Source organism: Abramis brama, assembly GCF_963993115.1.
Source record: "Abramis brama genome assembly, chromosome: 20".
In the NCBI taxonomy this organism is placed as follows: Eukaryota; Metazoa; Chordata; class Actinopteri; order Cypriniformes; family Leuciscidae; genus Abramis; species Abramis brama.
In genome coordinates this window covers 11,189,727-11,217,705 of record NC_139982.1, presented here as the reverse complement: position 1 = coordinate 11,217,705, position 27,979 = coordinate 11,189,727, and the positions used below count along the sequence as shown (strand labels likewise).

Below are 27,979 nucleotides of genomic sequence, written 5' to 3'. Positions count from 1 at the left end.
ACATGCATCAAATTTTAACTGTGTATGGGATGGGAATGTTTTTCCATATGGTCAGGATTCAGGAATTGTAACCGCACTCTTCCACATTTATGCTCAATTTCAATTTAAAATGATTATAAAATTGAACCACTTCTGTAGATTATTTGTACATTGACCATGACTTACTGATGTTATAATTTAAGCTTGATAATCATGAATGAGAAATTTACTAATTAGCTAAATGACTTGAGATGAACAATAGAACAGCTTCTTGTCCATTTCTTGGTTTTAAAAAGAATTCTATATTTGACTGCATGGCTAATGAATTGTTTACAAGTAACAGATATTGTGTGTTTAATCTCAGGTGTGACAAATCTTATTTGTAAAAGTGGGAATAGGTGCCAGTGTTGCTTAGTTAGGACCAGTTTACCTGCTCATGACGCACCCCAAAGGGTTAGACCCTGTGTTAGTTATTATTATTTTTCTTTGGTTTACAGCACTGGCTGGACAGCATGAATTTAGATGGGATAATAGAAGTCTCCGAATCATATAGACACGGATATTGTTTACCTTTGTTAATAATGAATTCACAGTTTAGTATTGCCTGCATCATGTTTGCATGAGCAGTGTTTTAAAAAGAAATACACTTTTGTAGATTGTTTGTTTTAGAAATGAAGTTTGCCTTAATAGACCATTTATTTGTTATGCCAAATTAACTATATTATATTGTTGTATTTTTCAATTTATTCCTGTTTTTTAAACACTCTCCTAGTGCAGTGATTCCAGGTTCAAAGCGGTTTGTTTTGTGAATGAGACGCATGCAGGTGCTGTTAAACCAGTGTAGTTTGGCGTTAAATGCACTCACAAATAAATAAATCGTAGCACTTTTCAATGAAGTAACTTAATTATTTAAAAATACTGTATTGTCAAAAGCTGGAAATGCAATATTCCAAACAAAAAAAGCCTAAATTTTGACCAAAGTCCAAATATATAATTGTTTCCATGATATAAAGTATTGTGTAGAGAATGGTTTGCTATGACTAACCAGAGAAAGTTTGGGGAAACTCTGAATATCAACATGTTTTTATGTTAAATGAAGAAAAGACACACTGTAATGACTATAATGACTATTAATGAATGATGCCCCTTTCTTATTTCATAAATAAACATTAAAATTAAAGACTTGATGATACTGGGTCATTTTTTTGTGTATTTACTCCAATTCTTTAATCCAGTCTTACTTTTCTTGTATCTTCATTAGACAAATGTCAACATTTGCATTTTTAAACATGTAAGAGCAACATTACAGCTTGAAGAAACAAAGGCAGGTTTGACATATCTTGACATAAAGAATATGATAATAAAATGTGTACTCCATGCAGCAAGCCTCCGACAGATCCTGTGCTGCCCTCTACTGTTCATTCGGAGACTCACATCATTATTCTTAGTTTCATTATTTTGTAAACTAAATACTGATAATGCTTCATTCTACAATGACTATTATTTGATGATATTAATATCAATAAATCAATGTGTGGCACAATGACAATTAATAATACAACTACAAAAGGAATGTATGCAAAGACAAACTTTGATGATGACTTGACAAAACCTTGTGAAAAAACAAGTGCACTTAGGGGCCGTTTACGACACTTTCCAATTAAAATGGCCATTCATTTACAGGACAGCGGGTTTTTGGGGGCCTGCAAACGCAAACTGGATTCAAAGTGCAAGTTTTTGAAAACGACACCATTAGATTAATGAATACTGTAGAAGTATTGTTCACATGTTTACTTAAGTAGTTAACTTATGTTAACTAATGAAACCTTATTGTAAAGTTTTACCCAATTATATTTAAATACATGACATACTTGTTTCAATAGAAATTGCATTGAAGTATAATTTACTATAACTGCTTATCTGTACAGCTGGTGATTGCTAGGGTATAGTGGCTGGTTGCTAGGTGGTTACCAGACGGACAGATGGATAAATAAATGATAGAGTTGGAATTTTAGGATCTCAGAAGAGGTAGTAGTTTACAGTAAATACTGTATAAACATTCACATTTTGCCAAGTCAACATATTTAGCAGCTGTCGCACTATAATAAGCAAAACTCTTGCTAGAATTTGAACTTTAAAATAATTTATACTTTAAAACTGACTATATACAACATATGTACTACAAAATGTACAGTAATAATTCATACAAAAATGTGTTTGTTTGAAAGATCAGTCTTTAAGATGCATCTGATGTGGAGCTCTTAAAACACCTGTCCTGCTCATCAAACCTGCTAGTCCTCATAGTTTCCCTTGAACCTAATCTCCAACCATCTTATAACATTTTGTTCCTGCTCAAGAACAGTGTAATTCAGTCCAGTGATGCCATATCACGCACATGGTGAATTTTCCATACCGATGCTCTATACTATTTTTCTATACTATTGTCCTTTCCTTGCTGATTTGAATAATTCAGATAATGAATGACACTGAGACCTGGGGCCGGTTGCTAGACTAGTCTTATAAGTCAATTTTTTTTTTTTTTTTTTTTTTTTTTTACTTTAAGACTGTTCATTACTTTTTTAAGACAGTTACATAAAAACATAGATGGGTCTAATTTTATACTGAAAAGTAAGACTGATTACCCATAGTTCTTAAGACATTCTTAATATAATGGCTATGTTTATGCAACTGGCCCCAGATGTCACGCTTACAACGACGATCTAACATATAGCTCTTCAAGTCTGTTTGACTGCTTTGATGTAACACAGCTGGGAGCAAACTTGTCCAACTCACTCAAAGCACTAAATTATTTCCTTAAAAGCATACGCATGTGTTTTTTTGTTTTTGTTCTCTTGATTTTGTTGGATCTACAAGGAGAACATCTTGTGTGTGAGGGACATTCGTTGGTGTCTGAATTGTTGTTCCATCCATGAATCTGTGAGGTGGAGAGACAAAATCAGCCAATCCAATCTTGTCTTATAATTTAAATAATAACATTTTTGTATTATTTTTTTTTATGTATAAATTATCATGGGATGTTTTATGGCATAGAACAAGGATTATACTGTCTGTATGCTAAGTTTCAAACACTTACTCCAGTTTTTTTAGTTTACTGTGTGGATTCTCCAGCAGATCTGAGAGCAGTTTAACTCCTGAATCTGACAGTTTATTTCCTCTGAGATCCAGTGCTTTTAGCTGTGATTGGTTAGAGCTGAGAGCTGATGCCAGAACAGCACATCCCTGTGCCGTAAGCCCACAATATGTAACACTGCAAAGGGTTGTGCAATTATAACAAGATTACTTTAAATCACATTTTCTGATCAAGTAAAAACAGACAAATGTTCTGTGTAAAGTATAGATCCATCTACCTTTCAACACATTGTTCAATTTGAAAATTAGAATAACAGTTCACTAGCAACAACAAGGTGTAACCTATAATGCATTGTGGTAAATGATCCACATGACACAAGTTACTGTTAATGACTGTATTTTTGTTTAAAACAAGCACAAAACAAAACAGATTTCTGCAGCATATTTTCGCCTCCTTCACTCTTCCTACGAATGCAGCTTAGAGAATCCCCAAACATGGGTCTCAAAGTAACATACACCCAGACCATTACAAAGGGTGGGTAAATGATGGGAGAATCAATTGGGTTAAAGAAAACTTTATTACCTCAGTGACTGCAGTCCTGATAGAAGATGACATACTCCCACTGAAAGCTGCTTTAAACCTGAGTCAAGCAGGTCATTAGCACTGAGGTTCAGCTCTCTCAGACTCGAGTGTTTGGATATGTCTACATAACCCACCATCTGACAGCTTTCATGTGTTAGACTGCAATTATTCAGCCTGAAAAAAGCATAAAAACAATGAAAAAGTTTTAAATATCCATACAGTTTCATTTGTTAATTGTGAGATGTTCACATGAATCTAGAGGCCTGTTACCATAATCTCTCTAGACGAACACATGGGTCTTCAAGCACAGTGAGCAGTTCCCTTACTCCTGAGTCTGTGAGGTTATTAATGCTGAGATCCAGCTCTCTCAGGTGTGATGGGTTTGACTTTAAAGCAGATGACAATGCAGAACATCCTTTGGCTGTAATTTTACAGTCTGATAGACTGCAAATATTAAAGGCAAACACACATGAACTAGTGTCATTTGATACACAGCATGTGACATTATTTCCTCAGAATCAGATTGTTAGCACAATGTTTTTGCCCTGTGGGCTGTGTGTTAATCTACTTGATTAGTCTACTAGATTAATTGTAATACCTCAGTTTCTCAAGCTTGCAGGAAGGGTTCTTCAGGCCAACACAGAGCAGTTCCACTCCTGAGTCCTGGAGGTCGTTCAAACTTAAATCTAAATGTTTCAGGCTTGTAGAGGAGGACTGAAGTACTTGGGCCAGTGCAGAACAGCTTTTTCTCGTCAGTTCACAGCCTACTAACCTAAAAAAAAAAAAAAAGCCTCTAGTTTATATTTGTAGACTTTACGACATGACTGCTGTTTTTCATCTGCCTACTAGTAAGGGGCTGTTAAGGACTATGCACATAGTATGCGCTGCGTTCGGAAAGAAAAGGGGGTATAGCTATTGTGCCCAATTTCTCATCTGCTACCCTTTTTAGTGTGGAGTTGATATTAATGTATTACAGAGATACAGATGAAGAGATACACCACTCTGGATACTCATCAATATGGAGGTCAGAACAAAATGCTCTCTCTGTGTTCATAGGCAGGACTGAAGATGTGAGTGGGCATGATCGCTATTGCGCCTCACTCCCTCATCAGTTGCCTGATCGCTGTTCTGATATTGTGAGTACGTAGCATACTATATATAGGCTGTTACAGAAGTGGAAAGCAGGTAGTGATGAATGGGCATGACTGCTAGCAGAGTCCCACTTTCCCATTGTTCAGCGCTTCCGATAAATGCGGAAGTTGCATTTTGTTTCCCCATGTAGTCATGTATGAATGGACTGTACAATAGAGGAGAATGTAGGAGGCATACACCAGGCAATGGAAGGACAAAGGATAAAGGTGGACATTGTCACCATTGTGAATAATTATCTCAGTAACATTTGGCTACAGCCTAGCTCAGGGGTGTCAAACTCAGTTCCTGGAGGGCCACAGCCCTGCAGAGTTTAGCTTCAACCCTAATTAAACACACCAGATCAGCTAATCAAGGCTTATTTGAAAACTGCAGGTGTGTGTGTGTTGAAGCAGGGTCGGAACAAAACTGTGTAGGGCTGTGGCCCTCCAGGAACTGAGTTTGACACCTGTGGCCTAGCTGGTTTCACAGCACAGGCATTTGTTCAGTATTGCGGAGTGGGTATTAATGTTCCCATAGCATTAACTCCATGACGCAATGTTGAGTTCCTCTTCGAAAGGGAAAATCTAGATCCTGCATTTAACCCAGTTCCATGAATGTAATGTATGTAACACGGACGGTTCCATTGCCACAATTCAGCCATGCCTGCCCATCTTCCTTCAGACCCTTGGCATCCTTTTATAGTGCAGGGGAATTACAGTTAGACCACATAAAGAGACCAATGTGCTCAATGAAGACGAATGAAATTGAAGTTCAATCGGTTGGCAGAGATTTTACTGAAGACAAAGTTCCCCACACTTCCAAAGGCCATAGAAAATGAATAAGAGGATCTAGCCTCAAACTAACTAAAGATACAGAAACACTATTACTTATAGTTTTATGAATAATCAGTTGAGGTCATTCCTACAGGTTCTGATAGGTTAACAATACAGATAATTCTAGCAGCATCATACAAACATGGTATATGCGTGACGTCACTGTCGGCCGGAGTGACTGCAGTCACGCCCACTGAGTGGCAAAAAGCATTGGTTTTCCTAAAAGCATTGGTTTTCAGTGTGAATGCAGCGAAAAACACACAAAACACATCTAAAACGAGAAGGAGCTTTGCGATTGACTGTACAACTACATTTGACGAAATCTGAGGTATATTTTTACAGACTGCCAAAAGCTACACAACAGAGAAGCAAATGGATCACTGCAATTCATAGAAACAACTGGACTCCAGGCAGCGAAAGGTGGATTTGCAGTTATCATTGAGCACGTTTACCTGCACACCAGTAAGCTTATAACTCACAAATATCAGCTTATTGAAATAAACAGTTTTTCCCATTTACATGCAAAACAGTAACCATGACAACACAAGTAAACAGCAGCACATTTACATGACTTTATTACTAAATCAGGTCATGCCCCTGTGTGAAGACAAAACAATAATTTGCGTGTCTGAATCAGAGGATTTAATTTGTCATTGTGTTGTGATGTTAAATAAAGCTTGCAACATGTCAGCGGGAAACTTACAGCTCGTATATTATCCTCTCAAGCAGGTTCAGATGTAGCGTTTTGACTGAACCACTTCTACTTCTGCTGCACGAGATGAGAGGACATTTCTGTTAGGACCACTATCGTCAAATACGATTGACAATTAGCATACAGTTAGGATTGGCGGTATGGTTCTGTTCTGGGCAAGAACTCCCTGCGCATCCATGCAACCTAGCATGGATAAGAGCAGGAGCGCAGCGATAACCCCCCTTAGGGTAAACAGAACAGAAGCAACATTAATGTATTGCAGATATCATTAATTCAAGATTTTAAAGTACAACATAATTCAAGAATTTATTCTGATTCAAAGGGCACTCAGAAGGCCAAATACTGACTGACAAGAGGAGGAGCTGGAGATGGAGAAGGGTAATTAGCTCCTGAGAACGCGATAGCTGCTGATAATACTGAAGGAGCTTATATGTATACAGTAATAGGCGTCGTATTCCTATAGGTAGACGTGGATCTGCTGAGAGTCAGCTGATGCGAGCTTGACTAACGTGATCTGCCAGAACTGATGTTATGCTTAATTTCTGTCAGGACCACTATCATCAAATACGAATGACAATTAGCATACAGTTAGGATTTGCGGTATGGTTCTGTTCTGGGCAAGAACTCCCTGCACACCCATGGATAGCAGGGAGAGCAGCAATAACCCCCCAAAACAAAACCATATGCCAATATCCCCCAACACAAACTGACAGCGAATTTTCTGGATGGCCTTCTTTTTTTCTTCTTCTTTTTTTTACGCACTACCCTCAACATAACTGATGCTGATAGAATGGTTAATACATCCTGATGTTAGTGGCATATGTTGAGTGCTATAGATTCAATCTAATGGGGGAAGCATCACCCCATCTGGAGCAAGCAAGGACACATTGCAACAAGCGTATTGTTTTAGCCAATTTAACAGTGTATGGGATCTATTTGGGGAAGCTTACACCGCTAGCGGCAGCAAAATCTGATACAAGCATGCTGTATACATGCGGAACTATTGCTAAAACTAGTGTAGTATGGCAGGGGAAGCATACACCCTACAGCAATAGCTCAGACTAGCGGCAACAAACTGGTACAACAAGCATGTTGTTTAATGACAGAACTATTGCTAAAACTAGTGTAGTTTGGCAGTGGAAGCATACACCCTACAGAAATGGTTGACTAGCAGCAGCAAAATCTGATACAACAAGCATGTAGTATAACCACAGAACTATTGCTAAAACTGGAGGTGCTGTCGCGAGGAGCATGAGTTCTGGGAACCAGGTCCGGTTGGGCCAACACGGCGCAACTAACAAGACCTGCTCCTCGTCCTCCCTGACTTTGCACATTGTCTGTGCGAGAAGGCTCACTGAGGGAAATACATACTTGCGCAGGCCCCGGGGCCAGCTGTGTGCCAGTGCATCCGTGCCGAGGGTTCCGTCGGTCAAGGAGTAAAACAACTGGCAATGGGTCGAGTCCAGAGAGGCAAACAGATCTATCTGTGCGGCTCCATATCAGCTGGACCGCCTGGGTATGGAGACGCCACTCTCCCGGAAGCGTAGGCTGTTGTGAGAGCACCCCAGGGATGTGAATGGCACGAAGCGACCTCAGATGCTTCTGACTCCATTGGAGGAGATGGGGGGCAAGTTGTGACATGCGGCAGGAGCGTAGACCACCTTGGCAGTTGATGTACGCAACGGTCGCAGTGTTGTCCGCACAGACCAGTATGTGCTTGCCATGCAGCAGCCCTTTGAGGTGACCCAGCGCAAGGCGTACCATGAGCAACTCAAGGCAATTGATGTGCCAATGCAGTTGAGGCCCCGTCCACAGACCTGAAACTGCATGCCCATTGTACGTGGCCCCCCAGCCGGTGGCAGAGGCATCCGTGAAGACCACAGCATGCCTGGACACTTGTTCTAAGGGAACACCTGCCCGTAGAAATGAAGGGTCTGACCACGGGTTGAAGATTTGGAGGCAGTGCGGGATGATGTGCATCCGGTATGTGCTGCTCTGCCACGCCCATCTTGGGACTCAGCCGTGAAGCCAGTGCTGAAGCGGTCTCATATGAAGCAATCCAGGCTGCGTTACTGCTGTTACTCTGGTTGTACTGATATGCCCGTCCCTCGAACGCAAACCGTAGGAACGGTCTGTGTCGAGAAAGAATCGAGACATGAAAGTACGTGTCCTTCAGGTCGATCGCTGCAAACCAATCTTGGGGACGGATGCATTCAAAAATGTGTTTCTGCGTGAGCATCTTGAACAAGATCGGCCATAACCCCACCGCTTTTCTTGGGTACAATGAAGTATGGGCTGTAGAACCATCTTCATATCGGCTGGAGGAACCGGCTCGATCGCGTCCTTCGCCAGTAGGACATCGATCTCTGCCCGCAAACTTGGGAGGGCGCCGGGTGAACTAAATCGCATAGCCGAGTCTGATGGTAGGGATGAGCCAGAGAGACGGGCTGGGAAGTGCTAGCCAGGCTCCCAGACACCGTGCAAGTGGGACCAATGGGACCACAGACGTACCTGGGGTGAGGCAGCGAGGTGGAACACAGGGACTCGGATCGGGAGGCACTGAGGCGGCCTGAAGCGGAGTCCGAGTGTGTTGTGCCACACTTACCTGGTTCCAGGGTGGGGAAGAGAGTGCATAGGAAGGCTTGGTGGCGTCCCCGAACCGCACACTGCTGCCCACTGGCGATGGAAGAGGGGGAAAGGAGTGGCAAGGATTGGGAGCGTCGCTCACTGCGCCCTCTTGTGACCCAGAGATGGAAGAAATCGCTCTTTTAATGAAAATGTGGGTACAGCGACAGGGTACAAAATAAAACAAAAGATTCTCCACCCGGTCCTCCTCCAGGGGAGGGAGAGGTACGGACACTATATCCCGGAGAGCAACTTCCTCCATCGCTTGGAAGGGCTGGGCACTCCTCTTGTGGCCGGCCACCTGCTGCCTGGGTGGAGGCTGCTGCTTAGGCTGAGCAGGAGTGGAGGCAGCCGCAGGGGGGTGCCCCCTCGGGGATGAGCAGGCGGAGGCGCTGCCGACCACTGGGTGGAGGAGGCAGCTGGTCGTCGGGGCAGGATGTGCTTAATAGCCTCCATCTGCTTCTGTGCTGTGGAAAACAGCTCGCCAAAGTTTTCCACAGCGTCGCCGAAGTTCGCCAGGTTCAGCCACAGGTGTCGCTTCTGGACCACTAATGTGGCCATTGCCCGACCCAGGGAGCGTGAAGTGACTTTCGTCGCCTGGAGGGCGAGGTCCGTCGCTGTACGAAGTTCCTGCATAACCCCTGGGTCGGAACTACCCTCTTGCAATTCCTTGAGCGCCTTGGCCTGGTAGACCTGCAGGAGCGCCATGGCTGAGTAAGCCTTGTCCGTGAGAGCGGACGAGAACTTACACACCCGGGAGGCGAGGCGTGGATTTCTCCACCAGGAGGTTGCGGTCTTCATTCGTCAGCAATTACATACATAATAGTGAGCTGACGAAGGGGAACTAGTGTAGTTTGGCTGGGGAAGCATACCCTACAGCAATAGCTCAGACTAGCGGCAATGAAATTTGATACGACAAGCATGTTATATAACCATAGGACTAGTATTAAAAATAGTGTAGTTTGTTAGGGGAAGCATGCACCCTTACAGCAATATCTCAGACTAGTGGCAACAAAATCTGATAAGACAAGCATGTTATATAACCATAAGACTAGTATTAAAACTAGTGTAGTCATATGCAGTGCGCAGCTAAGCAATAAAGTACAGTGTGCTTCCTCATTGTGTGTGTGTGTGTGTGTGTGTGTTCATCTGAGCTTCATTGGTCTGTCACTGCTCGTCAATGTCAGAATATTTGAGATGACCAATCAAATCAAAGTAGGCGAATGAATAAAGCCTTATGTTCACAGAAGCTGTTGAGCGCGAATTTTAGCAGAGCGACTCAGCGCTTCAGTTTACAGTCAAGATATATAATTTTGTGCAATTTCATTCTTAATGTCTTAACAAGAGGGAATCTGCACTAATATTCAGGGAATTTCGCATATAAATTAGTGGTTCTCATGTGTGTAAGCCTATATAAAATTTAGAGTGACGTCACCAGTCGAAATAGCTGTACCCCCCGAAGCTCACGTTATAATTCGAATACTGATCGAATTCGAATACAAAAAGAAATATCAAATCAAGTATATTTGTATAGCGCTTTTCACAATACAGATTGTATCAAAGCAGCTTCACAGTATTAAATTAAAATAAAATAATACAACAAGGTTTGTTTCTAGTGGAATTTATTGATTGATAGAATAAAATTAAATATCCCCAAAATATCCCCAACTGAGCAAGTCAAAGGCAACAGTGGCAAGGAACCAAAAAAACTCCATCAAGTGACCTAATGGTGTCCTAAAACTCCATCAGGTGACCTAATGGAGAAAAAAAAAACCTTGGGAGAACCCAGGCTCAGTCGGGGCCAGTTCTCCTCTGGCATTTATGGACTAGAGGCCGGATTGTAGTTTGAACTGTAAGATTAACAATATTATATGAATGCCTGGCCGAAAAGATGCGTCTTTAATCTAGTTTTAAACTGGGAGAGCGAGTCCGAGCAACGAACAGTATCAGGAAGACTATTCCAGAGTTTCGGAGCCAAATGTGAAAATGCTCTCCCTCCTTTGGTTGATCTGGATATCCTAGGTATGACCAAAAGCCTCGAATTTATTGATCTTAAAGAGCGCGATGGATTATAGGGCGATAGAAGATCCGTTAAATAGACTGGAGCTAAACCGTTTAGGGCTTTATAAGTCAGTAGCAATACCTTATAATTAATACAGAACTTTATAGGTAGCCAATGTAGTGATGATAAAATCGGTGTTATATGATCATATTTTCTTGATCTAGTAAGAACTCTAGCGGCTGCATTTTGGACTAACTGTAGCTTGTTTATTGAGGATGCAGGACAACCGGCTAATAAAGCATTACAGTAATCTAGTCTCGAGGTCATGAATGCATGAACTAACTTTTCTGCATCAGAAACTGATAGCATATTACGTAGCTTAGCAATGTTTCTAAGGTAGAAAAAGGCTGTTTTTGTAACATACGAAATATGATTTTCAAAAGACAGGTTACAATCTAGTATAACACCCAGGTATTTTACTGTAGAGGATAAAGTAACAGGACATCCTACGATGTTAAAGTTGTATTGTGAGAGGTTCTGTGGGCGTTTTTTTGAACCGATAAGTATTACCTCTGTCTTGTCTGGATTTAATAAAAGAAAATTACGCGTCATCCAATCTTTTATATCTTTAACACACTCTGTCAATTTGGATAATTTAGCGTTTTCATCCGGCCGTGATGAAATATATATTTGAGTGTCATCAGCATAACAATGGAAACTAATTCCATGTTTCCTTATAATATTTCCAAGTGGCATCATATATATTGAGAATAACAGAGGGCCTAACACAGATCCCTGCGGCACTCCATAGTTTACTGGAGTTATGATCGATTTTTCTCCATTTAAATAGACAAAATGGTAGCGGTCAGATAAGTATGATCTAAACCAGCTTAATGCTTGTCCTTGAACACCAGTATAATTTTGTAGTCGATCTAAGAGTATTGTGTGATCTATAGTATCGAACGCAGCACTTAGATCAAGTAAAACTAGTATTGAGATACAGCCTTGGTCAGAAGCTAAAAGTAAATCATTTGTGATTTTAACGAGCGCAGTTTCAGTGCTATGATGCGGCCTGAATCCTGACTGAAACTTTTCATAGATATCATTTTCTTGCAAGAAAGATCCCAGTTGAGTGGACACAACTTTTTCTAGTATTTTAGACATAAATGGAAGATTTGAAATGGGTCTATAATTTGCTAGATTATTATGATCTAATTGTGGTTTCTTAATGAGAGGTTTTATAACTGCCAGTTTAAATGTTCTTGGAACATGACCTAAAGATAAAGATGAGTTAATAATATTGAGGAGAGGCTCTTCCACTACAGGTAACACTTCTTTCAGTAGTTTAGTTGGTATAGGATCTAATAAACATGTTGTTGTTTTAGATGAAGTGATAAGTTTATTTAACTCTTTTTGTTCTATAGTTGTAAAGCACTGTAATTGTTCTTGCGGGGGGATAATTGAGGCTGAATTATAAGGCGCGATTGAGGATTGAACGTTTACAATTGTGGTTCTGATGTTTTCTATTTTCTCAGTGAAGAAGTTAATGAAATCATTACTACTAAACTGTAACGGGATATTTTGTTCGGGTGACGTCTGTTTATTTGTTAGTCTAGCCACGGTGTTAAATAAAAACCTAGGATTGTTTTGGTTATTTTCTATTAGTTTGCGGAGGTGCTCAGCCCTGGCCGCTTTTAGGGCCTTTTTATAACGTGACATACTGTCTTTCCACGCGATTCTAAAGACCTCTAAATTAGTTTAATTTTAAACCAGATTAACAATGTCACAGCTTATATATACATATATATACACTCACCTAAAGGATTATTAGGAACACCTGTTCAATTTCTCATTAATGCTATTATCTAATCAACCAATCACATGGCAGTTGCTTCAATGCATTTAGGGGTGTGGTCCTGGTCAAGACAATCTCCTGAACTCCAAACTGAATGTCAGAATGGAAAAGAAAGGTGATTTAAGCAATTTTGAGCGTGGCATGGATGTTGGTGCCAGGCCGGTCTGAGTATTTCACAATCTGCTCAGTTACTGGGATTTTCACGCACAACCATTTCTAGGGTTTACAAAGAATAGTGTGAAAAGGGAAAAACATCCAGTATGCGGCAGTCCTGTGGCGAAAATGCCTTGTTGATGCTAGAGGTCAGAGGAGAATGGGCCGACTGATTCAAGCTGATAGAAGAGCAACTTTGACTGAAATAACCACTCGTTTTCTTGGCACACTTTAGGCCCCTTAGTGCCAATTGGGCATCGTTTAAATGCCACGGCCTACCTGAGCATTGTTTCTGACCATGTCCATCCCTTTATGACCACCATGTACCCATCCTCTGATGGCTACTTCCAGCAGGATAATGCACCATGTCACAAAGCTCGAATCATTTCAAATTGGTTTCTTGAACATGACAATGAGTTCACTGTACTAAAATGGCCCCCACAGTCACCAGATCTCAACCCAATAGAGCATCTTTGGGATGTGGTGGAACGGGAGCTTCGTGCCCTGGATGTGCATCCCACAAATCTCCATCAACTGCAAGATGCTATCCTATCAATATGGGCCAACATTTCTAAAGAATGCTTTGAGCACCTTGTTGAATCAATGCCACGTAGAATTAAGGCAGTTCTGAAGGCGAAAGGGGGTCAAACACAGTATTAGTATGGTGTTCCTAATAATCCTTTAGGTGAGTGTATATATATATAGCTAATTTATAGCTAATATAGCTAATATATAGCTAATTTTTATATAATTATATATAATTTGATTGTATAATTATTATATATAATTTGATTATATAATTATGTATAATTTGGGGGTTGGAATTCATATATTAATTTCTTATTTAAACAAAATCTCCTCCCTTCCTCTTTCATCCTCATCACCAAAAATGTATTTTAGGTTGACAGATCAATACAGTACAAAAAACATCAAAAATTTTGGATGTTGTAAAGTAATTTTGTATTTTCTGCTCACCAAATGCTTTATAATGTTCGCCATTGCTTCACTGCAAATGAACAAGCGCGCCGGCATTTGTTGTGTAGTGACGTGTATGTTCAAGTAAGCCAGATTTACACAGATTCTGCGCAATACGCTGTAATTAATATATCATGATGACTCACGGGTTGAACATTTGTGCTAAATCTGCACAGATTTGGCTTACAAGAACTTCCCCAGCAAAGTGAGTAAACATAATAAGTAAGCTGCCAAATTGGCTAGTGATCTGACAGCGTTACCCGCCACAGTTGATTTTTACCACATTTGACGGGTTGGCGGGTGTTAATTTCAAAGCCGAAGTTGTTCTGACTGGCTTGGTGGGCAATGTCAGGGCCTTTAGGGACGATGCAGACTGTGGTGAGAGATAGCTAGCTAGCATCTCTTCCACCTTAGGCATCGTCCCATACCCGTGCTCTTTGTGGCCAACTATTGAGGAATAGTGTGATGTTTGTGCACTGTGAACTCGATAGTAGACCGGTTTCTTCCACAATCTCGACGCCTCAGTGTACGAAACCTAGACTGTTTTTAAAGTGAGTAAAACATTTGCCACTGCTATTGTACCCAATAGGAAGCAATAGTTATATATAAATTAGTGCCCTCTTATTACATATTAGAACTTACCTTAATGTTTCCAGTTTACAGCTTGTATCTGTCAGCACATCAGAAAGCATTTTCACACTTGTATCTTGTGGATTGTTGTGTGTCAAATCAAGTTCAATTAAGTAAGACGGGTTTGATCTCAAAGCTGAGGCCAAAGAGGCACAGCCGTCTTTACCAATGTTACAATTGAAAAGTCTGTAACAGCAAGAAAGAAAAAAATCACAAATTAAATATGTTAGTTGTTTCTCCTAGACAGCAATGTGATAAAATGGAGGACAAATGGAGACTTTTGATGTTCCTTCTGAGTAAAAACCCATCAATGATCATTTTATTTTCATACCACAGCACATCAACAGTTTTTGAGACTCAATGCAATGACTTGTAGTTTGTAATTTAGCAATTAGCAAGCAGTTTGCAATTTATGCCATTGTAAATCTCTTCAACATCCTATTCCATGAGTTTGAATCTACTTCCTACCTCAGTCTGTCTAGTTTACACTGAAGATCCCCCAATCCAGCAGCAAGTTGGTTTATTCCTGAATCCTGAAGATTGTTAGAACTCAAATCCAGCTCTCTTAGACATGAGAGACTTGAACTAAGAACAGAGGCCAGGCCGGCACAGCTTTTCTCTGTCACATTACAACACCTCAATCTGAAGGGAAAAGATTCAAAAGATTCACCAACTATATCTGAAATTACATTACAAGAAACACTTAACTGTTTATCTCATCTAAGTCCTAAAACTTGATCTGCAAAGGTATGTGAATGTATCAAGTTACATGAGTACTTTTACATGCTACTGCATTCTAAAATGTGTCCAAATACAACTCATAACCTTACAAATATGCAATGTATTCTCAGCTTTGCTGCAAGAGTTGCTAGAGTTTTCTTTTGGAAGTCAACTGTCATGGCAAAGGGATAATTGAAGAGAATCTTCCTGTGCAAGTTAATTAAATTAGTTGACATATTTACAATTAGCTATATGAATAATAGTACATACAGTTTAATCCCTTTAAGGTCATTTTATCACAACCTAATACTGAGGTTGTTATCAACGCAGTAATACAAGAAAGCATGTTAAATATGTACAACAGGACTGCATGCTTGGAATGCTAGACAAGTGTACACATCTGTGTTTGCATACTTGAGTAGAGTGAGATACCTACAGAACTGATCGAGATGCTTTGATTACTGGCAACAGTCTCAACACTCCCTCATTCGAGGTCATGCTTGGATGAATGAACTTTGCCAAGTCAAAAACATCCAGTTCTTCTGCAGATGTCAGCAATATGTAAGCCAAAGCAGAAAAACATGAAGGAGACAGCTTTCCACCACAAAAACCCTGTGAATTTATGAATTCCTGCACTTCCTCAACCAGAGAATCATCTTTCAGTTCACTCAGGCAATGGAAAAGACTGATTGCCTTCTCTGCTGAAGGGTGGTCCCTGATTTTTTCCTTGATGTATTGAAGTGTTTTCATGTTGCTTTCAGCATCGCTCAGCACCTCCAACCGCAGCTCCTGAAGAAGAGTCTGATTGGACTCAAGTGACAGTCCCAACAAGAAGCGAAGAAAAAGGTCCAAATGTCCATTGTCACTTGCTAAAGCCTTATCCACAGCACACTTCAGAAATTCATGCACTGATAGTTTTTTTAAAGTACTTATGATTTTAGCATTTGTCGTCTGACTGAGGACATTTCGCTGCTTGTTGACAAACACAAGGAAGGCATACAATGCTGCCAAAAACTCCTGCATACTTGCGTGTACGAAACTGAAGACCCTCTCTTGAAGCAGTCCTGCCTCTTCTCTAAAAATTTGGGTGCAAACCCCTGAATACACAGATGCAACATTGAGTTCAATGCCACATTCCTTCAAATCTTCCTCATAGAACAATAAATTACCCTTTTCAAGTTGTTTAAAAGCCAGCTTTCCAAGCAACAATGTGGTCTTGTTATCCAACTTCAAACCTTCTTCGGAAATCTCATCGTATTTGTGACTCCCTTGCTTGATCTGGAAAATTAGGAAGTGTGCGTACATTTGTGTCAGGGTCCTGGGAATTTCACCACCATCAGAATCCCGAAACATCTTTTCAAGAACTGTAGCTGATATCCAGCAGAACACTGGGATGTGGCACATGATGTGAAGGATCTTTGAAGACTTCAAGTGTGAGATTATTCTGGAGGACAGGTCTGGATCACCTATTTTTTTGATGAAGTACTCTTCTTTATGGGAGTCATTGAAACCTCGTACCTCGGTTACTCGGTCAATGAAGTCAGGTGGTATTTGACCTGTTGCAGCTGGTCGTGAAGTTATCCAGACCAAAGCAGAAGGAAGCAAGTTCTTGCAGATGAGGTTTGTCAGTAGGACACCGATTGAGACTGATTCTGTCACACTGGAGCAACTCCTGTTGTTTTGAAAATCCAGAGGAAACCGACATTCATCAAGTCCATCAAAGATGAAGACTATCTTGTATTTGTCTGAATGTAACACTTCTGCGTCTATTTTTAGATTGAAGAAGCGCTGAAGAATGTGTATCAGACTAATTTTCCTTTCTTTAAATCCATTCATTTCACGAAAAGGAAGTGGAAATATCATCTGGACATCCTGGTTGGCTCTCTCCTCAACCCAGTCCAGTGTGAACTTTTTCACAGACACTGTTTTCCCAATGCCAGCGATTCCTTTGGTTAGCACAGTTAGGATTTGTTTAGTAGATCCGGGAAAAGCTTTAAAGATATCATTAGCCTTGATTGGTGCATCTATTGTGGCTGGATGTTTAGATACCATCTCGATCTGTCTGATTTCATGTTCCCTGCTGTGCTCACTGCTTCCAACATCAGTGATATAGAGCTCTGTGTAGACGTTGTCAAGCAGAGAGGGGCTGCTGTGCTCTTCAATCCCCTCGAAAATGCACTGACACCTGTTCCTCAACATCCTCTTAATCTTACATGTCCAGATGAGATCCTCTGTGAAGTTTGACATAAGATGTAGTTAGAATAAAAAAAATGACTAAATCATTTAAATATTTAAAAATCTAGATTTAAAGATTCATATAAAACCACTGAAATGAATACCATTTAGAACATTTGACCTTAATTCCTTCTGCTGAGTTCTGAAAGAAAATAAAATAAATATGCAATGCAATAATGTAAATGCAATAAAAAAAAATCATCATGATGTTTAATGTTGCCATGTTTTAGTTGTTGATAATGTTAAATAACTTTATATTAAATGTGAAGTGTGTAATTCTTCTAATGTTGCTCATATTCCAGCTTAATGTTGCACAGTACGTGTTTTGTGTTTATGTTGCACTGGCAGACATCTTGGATTTATACTGACACCTAACAGCATAAATTACATACAACTAAACATTTTCAGTTCACAATAACATTGCAAAGGAGCTTTATTCACAATCACTAAATTACACACTATACCTCAATAAAAAATAATACACACAAAAAAATATATATTTTGCATCATCTGTTGAATACCTACCCTGGAAATCCAGAGTTCTCGCGAGAGCACAAGTTGAATTTGCTCAGCGAGTTACTCTGGTGTCGAGTAATGATGCTCATTAAATATGCCCTTGTATCTGAGCTGCAACAATCACATCGGGTTATCTGATATAGGCGGGCCAGAGGCGAGATGACGACAGCGCTGTGACGTCGAAGTCATTAGTAAACATTGCAAGATGGCTATCGATGAACACCAGCTGTTTGAAACGGCTTTGGCCGCTACAATGAACGAGTTAGACTTGGCTTTTTATCTAAAAGAGGAACAGAAGACGGCGCTCAAATCGTTCCTTTGCAAGAAGGGTGTTTTTGCTGTTTTGCCGACCGGATACGGCAAGAGCCTGATCTACCAGTTAGCTCCGCTGGTAGCTAAGCGTATGGGTCTTGTTGTGATTGGTCGTAGTGTTATCCAATTGCATGCAGTGAGATTTTCAAATGCATGCTTGGTGCCGCCCCTCGAGTTGGCCGATTTTCATTAGTCGATGCCAGACCATTAATCTTTCAGATATAGGTCTGGATTTCCAAGCTACTGTACACCTGTATGTTATTTCAAATTAGTCCAATCAACACCACTGCTTCCTGCACACTAGGAACTGTGGTGAAGGTTTTTCAGTGAAAAACAACTTAAATATGGGTCTGCTCTACACAAGACTGTACTTACAATATAATATAGCATAAGAGTCTTATGGACCAACATGGTACTATATGAAGGTGTGTAACTGTTTGTAATTTTGGGTGAACAATCTCTTTAAACTGATGTCAAACTTTGAGGCCCAACTCTTCTCTTTTGCCATGTGAGTGAAGCAGACAATCTTTTCTGAAGACTAATATGAATATATGCTTTAAAGGAACACTCCACCGTTTTTTGAAATAGGGCTTATTCACCTTCTTTCCCACATTTAGATAGGTGGGCAAATGCATTTTTGTCTCAGTGCATGCGTTGTTTTAGTTTGACAGGGTCGGCGCTAGCTTAGCTTAGCACAATGAATGGAATCCTTTGTTGCCAGCTAGCATGGCCTGAGTAAAAGTGATTAAAAAAAAACAAACAAAAAAAAAAACACCTAATTACTTCTTGTGGCCTGTGTATTCACAACGAGTACAAATAGCGATGCAGATTAACACTAGGCGATTTCCTAGGCAGATATTGACTTGGGACTATATTAGGGGGAAGGCACAGGCAAAGCACTGCTGCTTAGGCGAAGCACTGCTACTTTGGCGCAGAGATATCACGCAACACATGAAATGTGAATATGTGGTATAATATGTGAATGTGAATACAGGTATAATATGGGTCGATCTATACATGCGTCATGTTTAAAATAATCACTTACTCTGTGGACAGTTGTCCATTTGGTCCATTCGGCGTGGGGCTTTTTTTCCAGTTCACTTTATCACACCGGGAAAAAAAAATAGAGTAAAATTTACTGCAGGATGGATCAACGCCGTGAAATCCTCGGTAGCTGTGACAACTGCGGGCACGCTCATCTTGATCTGACGCGCTGAGCCTGGTCATCGATGGCAGAAACTTGTCCCACTCTCCACAGCACAGACACTATTTCAGCGATCGCAACCTCCTTGAGCGATCGCAACCTCCTCCTCCTGTCATTCTATTTCCAAAGCACGCAGCTCATCTTCTGAAAACTCAGGTATGGTTCTGGCTCTGGCTCTTGACTGTCTGAGAAGTCACCCTCTTCGTCTCTCACAAAATTAGCCATGTTCATTGCCATTCATGTACTGTAGGAAAAATAGCCAGCTACTATTCACGCCAGGTATGTTGACGGAAGTCGTGGGATTTCATGTGCTGCGTGATATCTCTGCGCCCAAGTAGCAGAGCTTCGCCTGTGCTTCCCCCTAATATAGTCCCAAGTCAATATCTGCCTAGGAAATCGCCTAGTGTTAATCTGCATCGCTATTTGTACTCGTTGTGAATACGCAGGCCACAAGAAGTAATTAGGTGTTTTTTTTTGTTTTTTTTATCACTTTTACTCAGGACATGCTAGCTGGCAACAAAGGATTCCATTCATTAAGCTAAGCTAAGCTAGCGCTGACCCTGTCAAACTAAAACAGTGCATGCACTGAGACAAAAATGCATTTGCCCACCTATCTAAATGTAGGAAAGAAGGTGAATAAGCCCTATTTCAAAAAACGGTGGAATGTTCCTTTAAAATGCACCATAAGAATTTGTGTTTACTTCAACACACTAAATGGTTTATAATTGTTTAACACATTGCTTCACATTAACACATACGTCAGTTCTGTGAGGATCGGTTCTCTTCTGAAGTTGTTAGGATCATCCATTGACTGCTTATGATGAATCATCCTACAGTGAAGAAATTATTTAATGGAGGTTAAAATCTTATAACATAATTCATGTTTGAGGCAGTATTCACATGTTTATTAGAATAAGGGTCTCACTTGTGTTCAGGGATTTCCTTCTTAAAGTATAACGGGGAAGATTGATTCCCGAGAGACACTTGACTCGGTTCAGCGTGTTCTTTTGGCTTGTTCAAACTCCATAAACAAAAGAATGAATGAATACATGAATGAATGAATGAATGAATGAATGAATGAACGAAGTTCAGTGCTAACACTTTAGTCTGTGTTGTACATTTCTGTTGGATGAATGCAGTGCATATAATATTAAATTAAAAAACAACTCAACCCGTAAAATAGCCAAGGCCAGGTCCAGTAAAAAGGTCAGTTAAAGGTCATAATTGTCACGTTTATGTTCAGTTAATTTCGCTTTTATGGACTTTTAGTTTGTTTGTCTTCAGTCATATGTTTCAGTTGTTCAAGTTTCCCGCCACCCATCAATTTCCATGAACACTAATCAATCATCACTGCTGTTTGTCATTATGTTCATTACCATTGTGTATTTAAGTTCCTCACCTCATCTCCCTCATTGGTTTTGTTTGTGTGTTTTGCACACGTTACGCTGATGTTTCATCTCTTGGATTAATAAAGAACATTTATATTGTTATTCCTCATCTACCGTCTTCCCTTGGACTAAGCGTGACAATAATTAAGCAAAACGAGCACATTATAATTTTGTCCATTAGCCTTCAGTCGCTATACGTGCAAAAACGATTGACAATGTTTGGGCCACTTATTCTATTCAGTGATGTCTGTTTACACATACTTCAGTTCTGTGTGGATTGGTTCTCTGCTGAAGTTGTTAGGATCATCCATTGACTGCCCACTTTTCATTGATAAACCGCTTGGCAAAGAAAAGTCAGAGTCCGTGCGATGAATCTGCCTGTAATGAAGAAATGACTTAGTCAGAAGCAAAAGTATCCCGTAACCGGGTTTACAGTGATAGAGTAATTAGTATTGAGCTCATCATATGATCTAAACATGACTTCATGCATGAGGCGACCCACTCCATGTAAAATAAAGCAGCTTTAATTAGGCTACTGAAATGATCTCATGTATACATTATTATTAACATATTTGTATGCATTACTTTGTGTGAAACTTTGTAATGAGAGGAAATGAACCACTTTTGATATTCAGAAACTATAAGCCATAATGCTTCTGAAAAGTGTAAGCATTGAGCCTTATGTATTGTGTAAACAAGCACAATCTTACACTGGTTATGATAAATAGCCTCATTATGTGTACGTTAAAGGTTGTTTAAAGGGATAGTTCACCCAAAAATGAAAATTAACCCCATGATTTACTCACCCTCAAGTCATCCTAGGTGTATTTGACATTCTTCTTTCAGACGAATACAATTTGAGTTATTTTAAAAAATGTCCTCTTCCAAGCTTCATAATGAGAGTGAATGGCTGAAAAAAAAAATTAAACCCCAAAAAGTGCATCCATCCATTATAAAAATACTCCACACAGCTCCGGGGGTTAATAAAGGCCTTCTGAAGCGAAGCCATGGGTTTTCGCAAAAAAAAAAAAAAAAAAAACATATTTATAACTTTATAATGTAAAATAACTAGCTTACACCAGACGACCATACTCATACTACGCAAGTCGACCTCCGCCACAAGAGTAACCCGTTTCCTCTGAGCTTCCGCGTTCATCATTACGCTGTGCGTCGGGTCAGGGGTTAGTCTTCCACCGTAAATCGATGCGTACGGCCGTCTGTCGGGAGCGGGTGATTATAGTTTAACATTTTAAATATGGGTATTTTCGTACACAAGCGCATTTTTTATCATGGATGGATGCACTTTATGGGCTTTGAATTTATTCAACCATTCACTGCCATTATAAAGCTTGGAAGAGCCAGGACATTTAATAATATAACTCTGATTGTATTCGTCTGAAAGAAGAATGTCATATACACCTATATAAATCATGGGCTAATTTTCATTTTTGGGTGAATTAAGGTGAGATTGAGATTAAGGTTGGTGAGTTTGTATGAATTACTACCAATTCGCCAAAACGTACTACCAAAATGAAGTGCCATGAAATTGTGTTGTCCTCTCACAGTCATTATGGCTTCTGAAGATATTTATGGCAGTTTTATGGCGCTCAACACTATCATGCCAATTTATAACTATTTGACTCTTTTTTTTTAAATTGGTGTATGAATTCATATGTGATAAGGATACGATGCATCGGTGACAGGAGGTTTCACACTGCATGACTTTCAGGAGGAAGAATCGCCGACAACTTCTGTCTGGTCCGCAAACTACGTTTCACAACCAAACACATGCAAGAAGTGATAAGGAAATAGCGCAAAATCCTGCGTGCGTAAGACCGCAGTTCTCGCGCGAGACTGAAATTGTTATTAAAAATGATAGCCTGCAAGAAGCTTGCGATCCAAATTGTCAGGTTTTGAGAAATCGCCGACAAATGCCCGAAATCACAGGAAAATCGGTGCTCGTTCACGCGAGTGACAATCACGCAGTGTGAATGAGCAAAGACGCGATCTGAGAGAATCACCGACGAGTCGCCGACGCCCGTGAGATATTTGGCATGCTAAATAGGCTATCTGGACCTGTCGGCGATTCAAAATCCTGCTGTGTGAAAGTGTTCTGACTGAAAACTACATCGGCGATGACCGACAGCCAATGAGAGAGCAAGATACAGAGCAGCGGGGAGTTCGGGGAGGAGTTATAGGCCACAATATCAGTATTTTAATAGATATATTTACAATTATATTAAACAGAAACAAAGCACAAACATTTGCTTGACCAGCAGCAACAGCAGCACATTGCAAAATTATTTATTTACCCCCAACTCTCTTTGCAGAACACACAGTCCTTGCTCCTTCCCAGCCATTTCTTCATGCATAATATGTTTTTCTTTTTCTCCTTTTCGCTGCAAATCAGTGCACAGACAATTTGGATCGCAAGCTTCTTGCAGGCTATCATTTTTAATAACAATTTCAGTCTCGCGCGAGAACTGCGGTCTTACGCATGCAGGATTTTGCGCTATTTCCTTATCACTTCTTGCGTGTGTTTGGTTGTGAAACGTAGTTTGCGGACCAGACAGAAGTTGTCGGCGATTCTTCCTCCTGAAAGTCATGCAGTGTGAAACCTCCTGTCGCCGATGCATCGTGCAGTGTGAACACACCAGCAACTGAATGTTACCTCAGATAGTCACGCAGTGTGAAAAGAACAGTGACCCGACTACTTTGAAAATCGTGCAGTCTGAGGTGCATGCGTGGAAATCATAGCAAAAAAAAATTGGTGTAAATCTAATTGTCAACTTCCTCTTCCTGTCTACTTTTGTTGTATTGACCAGAGCAAACATTCCTCAAAATGTCTCCTTTGGTGTTTTGCAGAAGAAAAAAAATCAAATGGGTTTGTGTATTCCTTTAATTATGCAACATTATTCATATTTGTTGATAATGTTCAATTATTTCAACATTTTGAAGAAACATATCAATTTCTGTGCATCATAAGCAATCTGTAATATTATAGTCAGCTGTGTAGCCTATATGTAGGCCATCAGGTTTCTTGTGAGGGAAAACTCTTCACTAACACAATTTGCTGTGCGAGCGAGTACATGCTCTGGTCTGAAAACTAATATAGAAATGCATCAAAAGCTGTTACATTTAGAATTATTATAATTAGAATTGTTTAACACATTGCTAACATACTTCAGTTCTGGATGGATTGGTTCTCCACTGAATTTTAAAGGATGTTTTATCGACTGCTCACTTTTCATTGACAAACCGCTGGGCAAAGAGAAGTCAGAGTCCTCACGATTAATCAACCTAAAATGAAGAAATGTTTTAATGAAAAAAAAAAAAAAATGTAATACTTGTTTGAGGCAGTTTCCACAAGCTTATCAGAGATGGGGTCTATGAGCTCACCGGTGTTGAGCGGTTTTCTCCTTCAGTGTTAACAGACGAGACAAAGACTCGTTTCGCAGTGACACATGACTTGGTCCAAGTGAAGCAGGTTTATTTGGCTTTTTCAAGCTTTAAAAACAAATCCAGAGCTGGTTTAACAGTGTAACAGTGTTTAAGTATCTTTAATTGTATACAAAAATTTACAAAAATGCATAATATAGTAGCCTATATAGATAATCATTACCCTGAACACACACAGGTCTGTCTGAGTTTTATGATATGTTTTATATTTATGATGTTTTGAATCAAATGCAGATATAATCAGATGAATAAACATGAAACAACTCAAACCTCAAAACATCCAGTTCAACCACAGGCCCTCTGTCTCCACTCATTTTACTGTTGGACTGACTAGTCACGACTAGTCTAGATCAACATACAGGCATCAGTTAAACATCCTTCAGCCTGCGACAACAGACAGACTACACTGATGTAAATCACTACTTAAAGAGAAACTACAAGTGATAGAATTCTTGTTTTCACATGACACATATTTGTTCCCACAATGAAATGAGTTTTGGGTTTAGCGTTTGTAAAATCAGACATTGTTTAGAAAATGTATTTATGTTTCATTATATATACAATATATGTATATATATATATATATATATAAGAGATGTAAAATGTTCTAAAGTAGCATTTGTAGTGATAACTAATTGAAAGATAAGTATGCATAATATGAGTATTTCTTTTCTGAAACAACTTAAAACTCTTATATTTTAATGTTTACCTTTGTTGCACATGTGAAAGACATAATGTAACAGTGTTAAAGTATCTTTAATTGTATACAAAAAATGCATAATATAGTATATAGATAATCATTACCCTGAACACACACAGGTCTGTCTGTTTTAAGAGCCATGATACTTATAACTGCATGTTGCTACAGTATGTTATATAAATTGCATAAATGTTAAAATTGTAATCATATTTTATTACTCACCTCACAATACGGATTTCTGCTTACTTATGAAAATACAAACATTTTAGTTCCCCGTCTTCGGGGTCTTAGCCCATTTCTCTGCTTTCCAACTGTGAGTATTATTTTTCTTGTCACCTTTCTTGTTATATAAAATGGAATGCAGCTCTACTACATTTCACCTCATGAACCATGATGAACAAAAGTTTCTCTTAAAGGTACAGCCCACAATTAAAGCATTAGCAATGAAAAATCAACTCGCTCTCATGCCTCTTTTGAACTTGTATGAACTTCCTTCTTGGAACACAAGACTGATATGCCTATACTACCTATAAATGACAGTGTATGGGCCAAAATGTGCAATATACCACAAAACATGCTGCACTGGATTGATTTTAACATTGCTATTAAATTGGACTGTCAGAATGTAAGAAACCTTTATGTAAACTTCATTTAAAAATACAAAATAAAAGTAAAACCATTAGAAAAATGTTTAAAATCATGTACACACACAAGACATAAAGGATCCAGTCATCAGCAGCAGTGTTACTATTAACTAAAACTGAAACTATTTAAAAAAATTGTTTTCAGTAACTGAAGTTACGCTGAAATAAAATATAAATATTATATGCAAACCTTAAACTTAAATGAAAATTAGAAATGTTGCCTTGGAAGCTAGAATAAAAATGTTTATATTTAAGGTTTTTAGTGTTAATAAAATCATTTTTATAAAAATTATGAAAACACAAAACAAAACGTCTCCAGGTCCGTGGAGAGGGGGAAAGACTGGAGGAAGTGGTAGTGCAGGGGGCCAGGGCGGAGCAGTAGCTGATGGTTCAGGGGAGCCAGGGCGGAGCAGTAGCTTATGGTTCAGGGGGACAGGGCGGAGCAGTCGCTGATGGTTCAGGGGGGCCAGGGTGGAGCAGTAGCTGATGGTTCAGGGGAGCCAGGGCGGAGCAGTAGCTTATGGTTCAGGGGGACAGGGCGGAGCAGTCGCTGATGGTTCAGGGGAGCCAGGGCGGAGCAGTAGCTGATGGTTCAGGGGGCCAGGGCGGAGCAGTAGCTGATGGTTCAGGGGGGCCAGGGCGGAGCAGTAGCTGATGGTTCAGGGGGGCCAGGGCGGAGCAGTCGCTGATGGTTCAGGGGGCCAGGGCGGAGCAGTAGCTGATGGTTCAGGGGAGCCAGGGCGGAGCAGTAGCTGATGGTTCAGGGGGGCCAGGGCGGAGCAGTCGCTGATGGTTCAGGGGGGCCAGGGCGGAGGCTGCCATCTTGTCTGAAGACACAGGCGTAGAGGCTGCCATCTTGTCCGAAGACACAGGCATAGACACAGGCGTAGAGGCGGCCATCATGTTTGAAGACACCGGCATAGACACAGGCATAGAGTCGGTCATCTTGTCCGAAGACACAGGCATAGAGACTGCCATCTTGTCCGAAGACACAGGCATAGACACAGGCGTAGAGGCGGCCATCATGTTTGAAGACACCGGCATAGACACAGGCATAGAGTCGGTCATCTTGTCCGAAGACACAGGCGTAGAGGCTGCCATCTTGTCGGAAGACACAGGCATAGAGACTGCCATCTTGTCCGAAGACACAGGCATAGACACAGGCGTAGAGGCGGCCATCATGTTTGAAGACACCGGCATAGGCACAGGCATAGAGGCTGCCATCTTGTCCAAGGGCGCTGGAATGGCGGCCATCTTGTCTGAGGGCTCTGGAACGGCGGTGGCCATCTTGGCTGTGGGGTCACGGTGTCCTGAATGTGGTCCTCGAGCGAACGAGTTCCTTGACGAAGGCGGATGAAACGTACTGCTGGATCCATAGTGGCAAATTCTTCTGTCACGTACTGCTCTGAGACAAGAAGGTTGAGGATTGGCATTTTCAAATACGTGATTGGCATTTTTTGTTGTATAAAAAATATAACAACTTTTAATTTAAGTGAACTTAAAACAATCTTCACATTAGCCCATTATAATAAATGTCGCATTGACCTGTAGCCTGATGTCGTCATACTCAGATTCTAGTCAGAATGTGAGTCTGGTACTGCTCCATTGGGCTGTGATTATGGGGCGTGTTTCAACCGAACCAGGAAAGAAAATGCCTCTGCACTCAATTGGATAGACCTTGTTGTAAACTCAGAATCGAAGACCAGGAGACTTTTGGGATCACATTGAAGAAGTTATTCTTTATTGAGGACTTCGCGTTGACGTGGCTGCAGTTCTTCAAAAGTCTGACTAAGTGGACGTTCTCATACAGTTTTATACATTTAGGGGCAGATACCAAAACTTTGTGATGAGACAGGTTTAGGAACCTGTTTTAGACTGAGAGTGCTGCCCATCCTAATCCACCCAGCATATCTATTCAAATGCTGAGACCCGAGTGCAGGACTGGCAGGACTCTCTTGCTAAAACACAAGCTCCAAGAGCGATTAAGAGTTTCAGTAAAACAGGACTGACCGGAGTCTTTTGCTAGAAAACTCTGATAATACCTAACCTTAACATGCTAAATTCAATGTAAACCTAAATTAAACATTTTAATAAATTTGTAATACAACATTTGCCCCTTTGAGAGTTCTTAAAAACTCTCACAAAATACAAATTTAGACACTTAAAAATTAATTCTTGTAACTTGAAAAAGTTACAGGCACATACTGTAGCATGTTCTGTGTTGTTCATCTGT

General features: G+C 40.3%; 1 protein-coding gene across 1 annotated transcript; it reads right to left on the bottom strand.

The window, feature by feature from the left end:
- Nucleotides 1-1,192: 1,192 nt before the first annotated feature.
- LOC311071515 (NACHT, LRR and PYD domains-containing protein 3-like) lies at nucleotides 1,193-25,462 on the bottom strand. The gene is made up of 16 exons (XM_084095893.1): nucleotides 25,325-25,462; nucleotides 24,673-24,803; nucleotides 24,343-24,450; nucleotides 24,127-24,243; nucleotides 21,205-21,321; nucleotides 20,481-20,576; nucleotides 20,314-20,385; nucleotides 17,628-17,665; nucleotides 15,725-17,519; nucleotides 15,037-15,210; nucleotides 14,581-14,754; nucleotides 4,251-4,424; nucleotides 3,923-4,096; nucleotides 3,653-3,826; nucleotides 3,074-3,247; nucleotides 1,193-2,914 (listed from the first exon to the last, which is right to left on the bottom strand). Exons 2-16 carry the CDS (start codon nucleotides 24,714-24,716, stop codon nucleotides 2,794-2,796), a joined length of 3,552 nt encoding a protein of 1,183 aa, XP_083952019.1. The 5' UTR covers nucleotides 24,717-24,803; nucleotides 25,325-25,462; the 3' UTR covers nucleotides 1,193-2,793.
- Between the last annotated feature and the right edge of the window lie 2,517 nt (nucleotides 25,463-27,979).

Excerpts from the sequence above, each read along its gene's own strand:
- LOC311071515 (XM_084095893.1), bottom strand. The coding sequence starts at position 24,716 with ATGAGTGGAGACAGAGGGCCTGTGGTTGAACTGGATGTTTTGAG. Across the intron at positions 24,244-24,342 it reads GAGAAAACCGCTCAACACCG|GTTGATTAATCGTGAGGACT; the intron begins GTGAGCTCATAG and ends TCTTCATTTTAG. Across the intron at positions 21,322-24,126 it reads CCAATCCATCCAGAACTGAA|GCAGATTCATCGCACGGACT; the intron begins GTATGTTAGCAA and ends TCTTCATTACAG.